The sequence below is a fragment of the Tenrec ecaudatus genome, chromosome 14 (assembly GCF_050624435.1).
Source record: "Tenrec ecaudatus isolate mTenEca1 chromosome 14, mTenEca1.hap1, whole genome shotgun sequence".
In the NCBI taxonomy this organism is placed as follows: domain Eukaryota; kingdom Metazoa; phylum Chordata; class Mammalia; order Afrosoricida; family Tenrecidae; genus Tenrec; species Tenrec ecaudatus.
Genome location: NC_134543.1, coordinates 40,920,775 through 40,934,804, shown reverse-complemented (window position 1 = coordinate 40,934,804; position 14,030 = coordinate 40,920,775). Strand labels below are relative to the sequence as shown.

Here is a 14,030-nt window from a genome sequence, read left to right as displayed (position 1 = left end):
ATGAAGATCGAGTTCTCAATAAACCGAGGATGAAAGAAATTGACATGTAAGATTTATATAGTATTTGAGCCCTCAGAAAAAGTAAAACACAGCAGAAAACAAAAGATTTGACCAAAGAAACGGCGATCTGCTTTCTAAAAAATATCCAGTTAAAAATACTTACCATATATACACGTATAAGCTGAGTTTTTCCGCACATTTTTAATGCAGTTTTGTGGTAAAATTAGGTGCCTCGGCTGATATTTGAGTCGGCTTATCCTCGAGTATATACGGTATTCACAAAGTCCTACTCAGATGGAAACAAAACAAAACACAAAAGGACTCCATCTTTTGTTTGTTTAAAAATAATGCATGCTCCTGGCTAAAGGAGATGGAAAGTCCTTGGCTACAAGTGTTGGGCGGTAAATCTGGTTCATGTCATGCAAAATTTCTTTTCAGAGTCTGATGGATAAATCTGACTATCATTCAAACACTCTCCTGGCATTTGAAAACAGCGATGCCGAGCGTTTGCCCTTGGTGCCACCTAGCAAACTGGAGGAAATGACGAGACGGTTAGTAGCATGACTGTTTTCCACCTGTTGATAGGGTTCCCCATGAGCACGAACAGGGCGGTATACACCAAAAGCAAAGACACACATTCATGGCTGCAGAGTTCTGCTCCCCGGAGTTTCCAAGACCCTAAATCTTAATGGGAACAGACGAACTCTTCATTCTTCCATGGAGCAGAATGGGGGGTGGATTTGAACCCTTGACCTTGCCGATAGCAGCCCAGTGTGTAAATCTCTATACCACCAGGGCTCCATAGAGTACTTATCCACTGTTAATGAGTAGATTCCAATTTATATCTTTTTCCAAGGCTGTCAGTCTTCACAGGAACAGGAGAGCCTCAACTTTCTCCCTCTGAGTGACTGGTGGGTTTGAAACACAAACCCTGAATTTAGAAGTCCAGTTCTCATCGGCCAATGCCACAATACAGAGGTTTTAGTGAAAAGTATTCTTTAAATCTTGATAGCTATATCTTCATATTTTACATCAGTAACATTATATCCTGTAAAGTACTTTTATTATTATTATTGAATGGTAGACTAGAGTGGTGGACAAAGTCCTGGAATCAGAGTCAGAGAGCGCCATGCTGTGCTTGTAACTAGGTTGCTGTCTTTCTCAGTGTATCCCCTCCCGTGTGGATAAAGGATAATGAAAATCACCTTGCCCATTCATGCGGGGATGCGGGGTCCCATGAGGGGAAATGTCCATGAAAGCACTTTGTCAACTCCTAAACACTCTGAGGATAGGCTAGTCAATTGGTGGTTGTCTGTGCCATCTTTTCTCACTGATTCACAATCAACAGGTTAAATGGTAATCTGAAAAGTTTGCCTCAATAAACTGTTTTAATGTGTAAGTTGTATGCAAAATCGAGTGTCTAATTGCACAAAACTTAACAGAAATGTTCAAATTTAGGAAAATATTTTGGAGGTCAACATTTTATGAAAAGGTTTTGTAGTGGGAAACAACTCTTTCTAGAAAATGTTCTGTGTGCTGCATGTCTGTCCATTTTACAGACTAGCCACATTCTATTTATCCACGTTCCTTGTTTCATTTTTGTTTAAAAAAAAAAATTTAGGTTGCATCTTCATTCCACATGTTTAAAAGAAAAAGTTAAGAGCTTGAATTTTTTTTTTTCTATAGCTGAGTGGATCTCTTGCATTGGGCCCTTGATATTAAGTTAAAGTCTAAAATCTGTGCTGTTTTTCAGAGTCAACAACATGTTGGGCATAAAATGCATTCCACATATGGAAATGCATCACTCTATGTGCCCAGTTCTTGGTTTGCTAGATCAAGTGAAATCAAAATTGAATGTTTGGGACATCAAATACGGGAGCAAAGAATCTGTGGAATTACTGCTGGAAGACTGGCAGGTCAGCTGTTTCATTTTGTGTCTTGGCCAACTGGTCTACCTGTCTGTGGGCACTTTTCCTTGGTATACGTTCCTCTGACCTTTTCAGGGCTTCAAATGGGTTTTCGTGATAGCTTTCATTAGCTTACACATCGCCGGATTAAAGGATTGTGAGTAGTAAATAACTGGTGTCTGTGAACAGTAAGAAAGAGAAACCTGCTTTATCTGCCACCCCAAAGGAGAACGGGCTAATCAGTGTTATCATTTGAAAAGATTTTAATGTTCATTTCATTGTAATTCTGACGTAAGCTTACTGGAATTCCTCTTTAATATTCTCTACCCAGAGTGAGAATCTTAATCAAGTTAAATTTCTATTAACCATAGCCTTTCCTAAGTTTTAGTAGCAAGAAAATCAATTTATTTCTGTTTTGTTTTGAGGCTTTTTTTTTTTTTTAATTTTAGTTTTGCCCCAGCTTTTGCTCATCCAACTTAGAGGAGAAAAAACCCAAAAAACATTACACATGGCTTAACTCTCAGTGTGTTCATTTCTAAATGAAAACTCATGTGCCATCAAAGTGTAATTTTAATAGTTCAGCATTATTAGTTTCTTTTCTGGTTTTGGAAATGATGTAGACCATAAAAATGCAAGATAATACATTTTAAGGAAAAATTTGAAATGCAAGAGGGATCTATTTGTGAAAGAGCATTCTAAACTATCATAGATTTTTGAATGTTTTTATTTCTTTTGCCTTCTTTGACTTTTTTCCATTTAGAAATTTAATATAATTGGCACATATTAAGTGCATAATAAATATGACTGTTTATTAGATTTATGTTTTTCCATAGCAGATTGTGCCTTCTTAGGGCACATTATAATATGCTTGATGGAACTTTCTCCAAGGGTTTGTGTGGTTGGTGGTATGCAGTTATTAAACACGCTAGCTAATTAGCACTTATTCAAAGTTATTATAATGTAGAATAAGAACAACTGATAAAACTTATTTAATAATAAAGTATGTGACCTACAGTTGTGAAATGGCTACAGATATTTAATTGGTTTTGTTATTTCACTGGAAGAAAACCGCTGTATATCATAACTCCGACATTACAATAAACTTTGTCAGCAGAGTGGCGCAGCAGAAGCGTGCAGGGCCCACAGATGTATAGCCGTGACATTCACACTTTTATCTGCAGTACCTTAACTGTCCTTCAGGAAAGTAGTCCCCTCATTCCCTACTCATATAGAATCAAGTATCAAAGCCCTAAGGAAAGCGTAACACGCAAATGCTTCTTAAATGTTTGGCTCTTACTCTCTGTATTTCGTGGCACATCTTAAAATGTAAAACTCTTATTGTGCTCCCCCACCCCCACCTCCCTCCTCCAGAGATTCGTTGAAGAAAAAGAGTTCCTAGCTCAACTTGAAGCTTCTTTTCAAAAATGTGAAGCAATGAAGCTGGATTTGGGTAAATCAATAGTAACTTTTTGATGGAATAGACATTAAAGTTACAATGACCTTTTTTCTGTTTTGCTTTAGTTATATCTTAATGTTATAGAAATTAATTTTGCATTAATTTTTCTTAGAAAATATTTGTACTTTCGCTTTTAATATTGCTACTACCAGAATTTTAGCACTATCATTATGTAAATATTTTAACAGCGTTACTTTATTTTTCAGTAACTGTTGTAAGATGATTTTCTTGCTAACCTTGCAGCTGGAGACGATCAGCATATTAGTAAGCTTCGTGTGATGAGGGACTTTAATATTTGTATGTATAGAGAACGCATATACGGTGTGAAGTCTACGCTACAAAAAGTCCTGGCATCTTGGGCAACTTATGTGGAACTCCTTCGCTTTCTCAAAGCTTGTTTTGAGGAGACAAAAAAGGAACAAGTTAAAGAGGTATTTATTTATTTTAATTAGAATTTATTGGGGGCTCTTGCAGCTCTTATAACAACCCATACATCAATTGTATCAAACACATTTGTTGCCATCATCATTTCCAAAACATTTTATTTCTACTTGAACCCTTTGGTATCAGCTCCTTAAAGAGGTATTTATTGTTTAACGGTACTTAATTAGTTTTACTTTATATTTCTGTGTTTTGGAGACCCTTATTTTTCAATCATAGATAAGAGGTGAAGGAATAATAAATATGTGTAGGAACTCTCTCCTCAGGATAGGTTTACACACACACACACACACACACACACACACACACACACATATTGAGGCATAATTTAAATATTCACATTAGCTTTGGGAAAATATTTTACTAAGCCATTCAGATAGGAGGCAAAGGAGTAGAGGACAAGATATTTTTTGTATGAGTTTAAAGCCTTTTTTATTGTTTGTATTTGATATTTTAATAATTGGTTCTATGATTATTCTGTGAGATAACTATTTTTCTTTAATATTTTAACCTATGTTGCAAATGAATGTAAGTAGTCTTTCAGATTGAAACATTTTCCAAATAGAAACTGAAACGACCCAGTAGAAAATAAGCTGTAGGAAAGTAATTTAAAAATAAATATGTAAGTAAAACACAAAGCAAAAACATTTGAAGAGCTAGCGAGGCATTACTTCCTCCTGGAAATTCAAACGGTTTTCAAGTCTTCTCTTTGTGGACAGTGACTCTGAGTCCATGATTCTCCTTCTGCACCAAGGTATCCGGGGTTGCCAAAATTTGCAGGACACTTTAAATTTGGGGTGGACACAGCAATACCTATTTCTTGGATCCCTTGAAAAAATTATCTTTGGAATTCACTACCTAGGCAAGGGCGCATATAGATTCCCTGGCCTAGTGACACAGTTACTGGAGACGTAATGGTTCCATGAATTGAAAAGTTTGGGAACCTGTGCTCTACGTCAGGACGATGGGTGATGACATGTCCGGCATTGGACAATAAGGGGTGAGGGGCCTAGATGGGCAGGGACAGGGCAGTCCTTTGAGGAGAGTCTCTCAAAGTCTGTACAAACTTCTGCCTTGCTCAAGATTGACAGGAGTCAATCAAGGATTGTGTCACTGACATGTTGTGTTGCTTTCATGTTATAAAGGTTCCCTTTGAGACCCTGTCCCAATGGAATCAACAACACACTGCTTTCAACGAAGTGGGAAATTTCTTAGTTGAAGTCAGTAATGATGAAGTTGGGTCATCAATTTCTAAAGAACTGAGAAGACTGAATAAAAGATGGAAAAAGTTTATTACAAAAACTCAGCTTGTAAGTCCTTTTTTGGTAACAACTTTACTGAGATATAATTCACATACGACTACACAATTCACTCATTTGAAGTGTGCAATTTTAGTATGTTCTCGGAGTGGTGTAACCATTACCACTATTAACTGTAGAACATTTGCTTATCCCAGAAAAAAATATTGTACCCGTTAGCCTTTACTCCTTTTTTCCCCGAATGCGAGGCAAATCACAAATCAATAGATTTGCCTCCTCTGGAGGTTTCATGTAAATGGAATCGTAAAAGATGTGCTCTTTTATGACTGGCTCCTTCCCCAGAGATACAGTTTGAGAGGTTCATTTGTGCTGGAGCATCTATCTATCCGGGTTTCCCTCGGCTTTATCACAGCTCATGTTGCATTGTTTGGGGGTGCCAGACGTGTTTATCCATCTGTCAGTTGGTGAACATGTGGGTCGGTCTCACTTTCTGGCTATCGTGATTTCGGCTGTGATGAACATGTGTGTGCAGGTGTCTGTGGGGAGCTATGCTGTCATTCCTCGCGCAGATATACTTCGAGTGTGCAAGTCCTTGAACCCTTTGCAATATGCAATAGTCTAGTTCAGATTAGCTCACTCTTGGAGAATAACATAAGGTGCATTCTGTACACTAGGTTTCCTGCTCTGGGAGATCACGGACTGAACCTCGTACATCTTTATGTTTAGTTCAAGGTCACATAAAAGCAGGCCTTTGATATGTTTAAGATTTCAATTATTCTACTTATTCTTAACAATTTGAGATGTAAGCATTATGATGGGAAATGTTATATTTGTTATATTCTTACTAATTAATCACTTCTAGCAAGTATCATATTTGAATATATTAATATGAAAATGTAAACATTGAATTTCCTATAATTAATTGTTCATAGGATATGCACCTACCACTTATTATAAAACAGAGTCAGTCTGACCGTTCTGAAAATATTCAGCTATCCACAGAAGACAAACCAACTCTTGATTTTTCACAGGACATGCCAATAAAAGCTCCCCCGAACCACAGTCCAAATTCAAAGGTAAACATACTTACACTTTGCGCATGTGATACCTTTGATCTTGTTCCTTCTTCTAGATCATACTGCTGAAAACATGGGTTGATAGGAGATGCTTAGAGTGTGTTCTTTTCCAGGAATCCACTGAATTGGCTCCTTCATGAACAAGTATTTAGCGTTGAAGTCTTGTGTCTGGTTCTGAGCGGCTCAACTATTGTTCCATCCTAGACATACAGAAACTTTACAAGCTACAGACACTGAATTGGTATTACTGTCACGTAACCTCTGGCTAGTCCATTGCTGTTGAGATGATCCTACCTCATGGGACACGATAGAACTGCCCACAGATGTCCAAAGCTGTAATCTTGATAAAAGCACCTGCCACAGCGGTCCCCAATGGTGTCGTTGGTGGTCTCGAACTGCCAACCTTTTGGTTCACAGCCCAATTTTTAGTCCAGTGTGCCACCAAGTCTCCTGTTTTCTGGCTAGTGCTCAAAAACTGTCTATTCTGAGGCAAGCCTCTGACTCTGTGTGCCTTATTCCTGACCGTACAGTGGACCCCTTGCAACCCCCTGACATAAAACTAATCATTTTTCCTTTCCTTTTAGGTAGTTGGAAGGATACTTTTATTTTATAGATAGAATATGATGGAAAAGAAACAAAACTAAAGTTTAGACACTATGTATGGCAGGTATAATTTGCCTGAGTTTAGTGTCTCCTTCCGAATAGCCGTGGGCCTGGCTTTCCGTGAGAAGGCCGTGGTTCGGTGGCTTTGGCCGTGCGCTGCCACCATGCTCCACGTGCTCCATGGCAGCCCCATGGTTGAGAAGAAAATGGCTAGCCTTTTCTTCTGACGCACCTCTGGGTGGACTTCACCGTTGTTTGCACCGCCTAGGGCCTCCTGTCCCACCGTGCGAGATCATCATGGAAAATCTGGCAAGAAAACCCCAAGTGGGTGGTTGTATCAGCTATTGATCTTCTCACACCCTCCCTACACTGATCACTCACTGCCATGGAGTTGATTCTTAATCAGCGACCTCACAGGACAGGGTAGAACTGCCCCCGTGGATTGCCAGTCAAAGGTCTCCTGCATCTCAGTGCAGCTGGGGGTTTTGAACTGCTGACCTCCTGGTTAACAGTCCAAAGCATAACCACTACACCACCACACTGAAGCTAAAACCCTGGTTTCCCGTACGAGTTCTAGGAGGATGATTCCATTGTCGGCCCTGGGGGAATATTCTTGACTCAGCTTCTCCGGCCAGGATCCTGGGGGACCCTGAGCTTTTAATCTGTTGGTCTTCCTTGTGTCTGATTTCTTCTGTGCCTAAAAGTGATTGGTTTGGGACACAGCTGGAACAGATAAGGCCTCATTCACACACAAACAAAGCCCTATTTCTAATGGGATTACATTCAGACACACTGCCATCATGTCACTTCGACTCATACGGATGCTAACGGACAGACAAGAACTGCCCACGTAATAATGAAGCGGAAAAGTTTTAATTTTGTTGGATTTGATCCTGACTCTTTTTGAAGCGATGTCACGACCATTGCTAAGAGCTGTAGTTGTATGTGGCATTTTGGAAATGTGTTCATAGACCCCATACCCTAGCTTTATGACCTTTGATCTTCTTGTCTGTCCAGGGAGACATTTGTATCTGATAAGAATTATGCTGTAAATAAGAAAAACAAGAGAGAGAGATAATTTTCATCTGGATGGTGATTTATATACTATGGTAAATTATCACTGTCCATTAGCTAGATCTGGAATCATTAAAATATCCAGAATTCGTGTCCAGGAAAGAGAGATGTAATCTTTTAAAATGGAAAATACTTTTATGATGTCAGTGTGGCCCATTTTCCTACTGATAATTTTGGATGTTGCAGGCTGGAGAAGAGCAAAGCACAGCCAGTGAAGTATCCACAGAGCCCCTCAAACTGGGGGAGGATGTGGAAAGGCTCCGCAGAGACGTGGAGGTCTGGGAGACAGAAACCAGGTCTGTTTTGGAGCTTCTCAGCCGTCCAGATGGCCTGGAGGCGGCGGCAGCGGCAGAGTCTTTGCAGGTATGAACGTAACAGCGTGAAGGGGATACGTGCCATGATTGTGATAAAACGGCGTGTTTTTTCATCCCTGGACCATTTGTTTAAAGAGAGAAAGATAGTATCACATGAGTCTAAAGCCGCACGGATCTTGAGTTCGTATCTTCAAGTTTGGAATGGGAGTGAGAATAGTTCCTTGCATCATAGGGCAACGAGGAGACGCGGTGCAGCCTCAGGTCGCCCAGCGCTGTGTGAGTGGGAGAGGTTAGACAGTCTGCTTTGAGAGCTCACCCCCCTGAGGAGGCCACTCCCACCTCCTCCGTGATGGAGGGAGGGTGACCGATGTTGTGGGGACTCTGTTATTGTCAGCCACTCAACTCTTTGAAAACCAGCTAGGCAAGAGTGTGTTTTCACAGCGCTCAGCTCTCCTGGGAAAGAAGATTAACATTTTCACTGAGCTGCAGCTCAGCGCTAAAACTGCAGAATGTGTTTTCAGTTAAAGATGGAAAGTTTCTAGAATAAAGGAGCATTGACATAGTTCGCCTAAACTTCTGACAGTGTGTGTTTCACCATTTTGTGTTTATGAGCAACGTGTTTTATTACTGTAAAATATTATGTAAGCTTACTTTGTCACCTGACAGTATTTTTCTCATTTTATTTATTAAGTACAATTATTTGCTCTACAAGCTTGATTTTTAGTACAAGAAATGAAGTAGAAATTTAATAATTTTAGAACTATTAAGAAAATATGTTCTAAATAAGAAAAATGATCTTTTATAAATGGTGGAATACTACCATACTGAAATATTTCTGTGAAGAAGTCCTCAGTAGCTCTCTACTGGATTAAGAGACTGGAGAAAGATATTTTGTAAAGTTTGAAATGCAAGTTGCCGAACAGTTTAATGAATGTGAATTCTTTGGTGTTTTCTAAAAGAGAGTTGCTTTTTAAAAACTCTTTAATCTACAAAAAAAATGTATGTAAGGACATACCAATAGAGATCTTGACGTACAGCATTCCCAGACCCTACTGCTGTTCCAGGCACATGTTGTTCAGGAGAGGCCAGTCCATTTTGACTCATGGTGTGACAGAAGAGGATGGTCCCACCGGGACTTGTAGGCTTTAGTTTTGGGGTTGATAATCAATGTTTATGTGCTCTGGATAAGATTATTTTGTTTAATATTCAATAAGAATGTTTACAGTGGTCTTGTTTCCTTTTTTAAAAAATAGCATCTTATTGCCCAAGGCTCTCTGTATGAAGAGCTTGTGGCCAGAGCTGAAGATATTGTACAGATGGATGTACAAAATATTTTAAGCCAAGAGTCTCTTCAATATGTTCTCACAGCGGGGCTTCAGGCAAAGATTCAAGACATGAAAGAGAACATTCAGGTTTGTCTGTAATATTCCCTGTTTATTCTTTAAAACAGATAGTGGGGTGGGGAGGGGTAGACCACCACACAGTGGCTTGCTTGGAAACACTTTGTGAAATATTATGTTTGCACGATCATTTTTCTTTATAATCCAGAACATATTGGAAAATATAGCTAAAGAATGAAGTCTTCTGAGAAAATAAGATGGCACTGAAAATCAGTATTTCTTTACTTTATCAATTTCCTAAGATGTTGGGCCCCTCCTTTCCCCCGTCTAGATCAACATGATAAAACTGACTGCGGTGCTGAAAGACTCTACTGATGCATCACCCGAAACGGACGTCTGGCGGAAGCTGGAGGGATCACAGAGGGCTCTCGAATCGCACATCACTAGGGCTGCACAGTTACTTGAGCAAAGAGAGAGCACCAGTGGGCAAATTTCTAAGTACAAGGTGGGAATCTTTTCAATCGTCAGACGCAGGACAGTTTTTTATCAGCTACTTATCTCGTTTGGAATTGAGCTATTTCTATTACAGCAATTACGTAGCAAAGTTACTATCGAGTTTTACAGTATCCCAGCCTTACCCATCGTTCCTCTTCTGCTCACCGCTTGCAAGGCTGGGTGTCCACATTCTGGGGCCAGCTTTCAGGGAAGGCTCTCGGTCGGCTCTGGAGGAAGGACCTGTCTTGTTGGACTTTCTGCTCCCGGGCAGTCTTCATGGGGCCTGGTGTCTCTCTTCCCCTTCTCGACTTCCTACCGGTCTTCCTGTCTCTACTCTTGTATATCTCAAACAAGATTGTCTTAAAACAAAAAAAAGACTTAGAATATCTGTACACTAATCCTGCCCCTGAGCAAGTCATCAGCGAAGCTGCGTTATGGGAAGAAGAATTCGGCATCAGGATGGAGGAAGGCTTATTCACAACCTTACATACGCAGGTGACTTCGGGGCTGGGAGAAGGGAGCAAAGACCAGAGGCTCATCGGTTCCTGTACCGGATGGGAGAGTTAGAGTGAGGGGTGCCCGTTTAGGACTGCGCTCCTCCTCCTGACCTTCTGTGGCATTGAGTAATGTGGTAATCCTTCCCTAGAAGAAGCAGGATGCATGCCCTGCCAGGCGTTCCCTTGAAATCCATGGCTTGCCGGGGTCACGTGGGCAGCAGCCCTCACGTTAGGGCTACGATAGTTCCCGTGTCATGAATCCCGTGACCCCCAGAGGGGCTTGGGGGACGTGCAGGCACTCAGCCACATTCTTGTCCGCAGCAGGCCTAGGATAACCTGTAGCGAGTAAGAACATGGATCCCCACCGACTTAATTAGAATCACTTTTACGTTTTCATTTCCTACCATTTTTTCTGCCTCTTTTATATGTCTCAACCCATTTTTTGTCTCCTCCTTCACTAGTTTGCAGGTGTCTTCTTCTTTTTAAGCTCTTATTTATTTTTAATTGTAATAAATCATTTTATTGGGGGCTCTTATAGTTCTTATAACAATCCATACATCCATTGTATCAAGCACATTGGTACATATGTTGCCATCATCATTTCCTAAACATTTTCTTTCTACTTGAGCCCTTGGTATCAGCTCCTCTTTTCCCGGCTCCCTCCCAGGCATCTTCTTTTACTGAGCATAGAGTCCTGCCAGGTAGGGATCAGACACACTGCTGGCAAGGCAGCTCCATTCCTTTCTACGGTGCTCCTTCCCTGGGGCGGGACTTCAGTGTGGTTGGCACTGGGCACACCTTTGAAGTGGATGATAGGGTCCTGCTGCCTCCTGGTGTCATAACAAAGTTCTGCACATCACTGCCCATGACGCTCGCCATGTTACGACCTCTGTGTGGATTTGTCGTCTGGCAGCACATGCTGATTAAGCTCTTCACACCATCTTGCTTGCTCACCACTTAAACCTCTAGCACACAGGTTGTCAGGGGGTCATTACAGCCTGCGTAATAGTTGTTACTGAGGGGGAAGGGGAGAAAAAGGCCATTGCATATTATGAGGAGACCTTTGGGCCCCAAACGCTTAACTGCATTTGAATACCATTTGGCATTTCTCTTATTTAAAAAAAATTCAAGAGAAAAGGATGTCAACTTCAACTTTCTGAGAGATGGCTCCTTTCAAGCCTCACATAGCCTCCAGGGAATCCCTTTAGCTCAATTTGTGAACAATGATGCGCTCTGAGGACTGGGCAATAGAATGAGTTCTGTGCTCTTGTTTCCTTTTTTAGGAAGCACTGATGGTTTTTAATTCTCAAAGCCTGGCCAAATATTTGAAAACTGTTGAAGAACTGAAAAGCAGCGCTACTGAGGATGTAAAGCTCTCTTTGGAAGAAAGGAGCAGAGAAGTGTGTGCCAAATGGGAGGTGAGAACATGCGTGCGTGTCTGTCTGGGACTTAAGCTTGCAGGTCTGAGCTGTTTGTCGTCAGGAGTCCTTCCTGGTCTTGTCCTCGCCCCACCGGCGCTGGGTCCCAGAGGAGCCGAGTCTTGGGGACTGTGATTCCCTGGCTCCCATATCATCTGGCTTCTGCTGGAATTCTGCCAATGCTAACTTTCCTACCATAGGAAAGTTAGAGAGATTAGAGGCAAGGGAATGGGTGTCTCTCTGTCTCTGGGGCAGTGTCTGTGGTGAGACCTGTGTCTCCCTCTGATCCCAGCTCTTGCTGTGGTTCCTGCTTCTGACCAGGAACCCTGGACTCCTTGGCAGGATGGTTGTAGGTTTAATGATGAATTATAGAAGCAACTGCCACAGACAGTATTTTCAATAAATCATAATTATTAAATACAATACATGTGACGCATGATATCTATAAAGGAGGCTTCCAAAAATTCATGGAAAACATCTGTTGTCTCCTAATTCCATTTTCCATGAAAGTTTTGAAGCCTCCTCCTATGTATTAACACACAGAATCAGATAATTGTTTGAATCTCTACTCTTACGGGTTCTTCTAAAACACAAGTAATAAACTTTTAAGTTTACAGAATTCTTGCAAAGATAGTACAGAGAGTTCCAGTATTCTAAATACCACAAACCAAACAAAGCTCACCCTCACTGAGTCGATTCTGATTCAGGGTGACTTTAACGCTTTACAGGAGCAGACAGCCTCATCTTTCTCCCTGCAAGCGACTGGTGGATTTGAACTGCTGCCCTTGTGGTGAGCAGACCAAAGTGTAACCACTACACCACCAGGGCGCCTTTCTCAATATCCAGCTCCCCTTAGTATTAACATGTTAGTTTACTATCGTACATTTGTACAATTAATGCATCCACAATGATACATCATTATTAACTCACTCTACTTCCCTCAGATTTCCACAAGTTTCCCACAATGTCCTTTTCCTGTTCAGGGATCTTTTCCATGAGAGCATATTACATTTAATGGTCATGTCTCCATAGACCCTTTAATTGTGGTAGGTTCTTAAATTTCCCATGTCTTTCATGACCTTGATGGTTTTATGTTTTGTTGGACAGGTATTTTGTAGCCTCTCTCTCAATTAGGATTTGTCATTAAGTGGTAAGATTGGGGTTATGACTTTGGGGGAGGGACACCACAGAGGTTCAATATGAGTGTCAGGGTAGCTTAAAGCCATTCACTGCCGTGAGTCCATTCCAACACATGGTGACTGTGGACAGAGCGGAACCCCAGAGGGCTCCTCCAGTGTTAAATTGTGTAGAAGCAGCCGCCATTTCTTCGTCTTGTGGCGTACCTGGGGTGGGTTTGAGCCAATGGCTTTTCAGCTAGCAGCCAAGAACTTTCAGTACAACAGCTCCTCCTATCAAGGAAGAATGGAATCAATAATGGCGTTTGCCTGCCAATGTTATGTATCACAGTGGCCACCAATGTTAAGTGATTGTGAATAAAACTTCTAATCAACATTGTGCGCAAACGTTTGTAAGTTTGTAGCTCCGTTAGGGATTGTATGTACAACTGTGATTGGTTTGATAAGAAATACCCAAGCTGTGTTCCAAGGTGACTGTGCCATTTTGCATTCCCAACATAATTTTTGTTAATTATAATTTTGGTTGCCCAGCTCCTTGTCAATATTTGGTATTTATTGTTGGTTCTTTGGGATGTTAACCATTTAGAATTGACTCAGTGGCGGGGCGTTTGAGTGTGACTTAACAACTGTGGGTTATGGTACCTCAGTGTTTTAATTTGCAATTCCGTGATGACAACTGACATTGAACAGTTTTTCATATGCCTGTTTTTTGCTGTATTATCTTCTTCAATGAGTAGTCTGTTTATATCCCTTTCCCATTTTTAAGTTGAGATTTTTTTCCTTAATGCTGAGTTTTAAGACTTTGCATGTTTCATAAATAAGTTCTTTAACAGATATGTGTTTTGCTAATGCTTTCTCCCATTTTTTTCCTCTTAACATTGCCTTTTATAGATAAATCCAAATTTTAGTTGTTAGGAAAAATGTTTTTTTTATGGATTCAGGATGTTTTGAAACATCCTCCCCAAAGACCTAAATATAAATCAGAATATCATTTAAGCTCTGTTTATTTTCTGT

The 14,030-nt window shown here is 40.7% G+C and overlaps 1 protein-coding gene across 4 annotated transcripts in view; it reads left to right on the top strand.

Moving 5' to 3' along the window:
* Positions 1-14,030, top strand: part of SYNE2 (spectrin repeat containing nuclear envelope protein 2) — a 284,685-nt gene that overhangs the window by 55,386 nt on the left and 215,269 nt on the right. For all 4 annotated transcript variants that reach the window (XM_075531883.1, XM_075531885.1, XM_075531884.1 and 1 more), the window contains exons 12-21: positions 439-551; positions 1,754-1,916; positions 3,279-3,357; positions 3,607-3,794; positions 4,950-5,114; positions 5,996-6,139; positions 8,003-8,179; positions 9,384-9,542; positions 9,802-9,975; positions 11,746-11,880. In XM_075531883.1, coding sequence (XP_075387998.1) covers positions 439-551; positions 1,754-1,916; positions 3,279-3,357; positions 3,607-3,794; positions 4,950-5,114; positions 5,996-6,139; positions 8,003-8,179; positions 9,384-9,542; positions 9,802-9,975; positions 11,746-11,880 — 1,497 coding nt within the window. The remainder of the gene's footprint in view (positions 1-438; positions 552-1,753; positions 1,917-3,278; positions 3,358-3,606; positions 3,795-4,949; positions 5,115-5,995; positions 6,140-8,002; positions 8,180-9,383; positions 9,543-9,801; positions 9,976-11,745; positions 11,881-14,030) is intronic.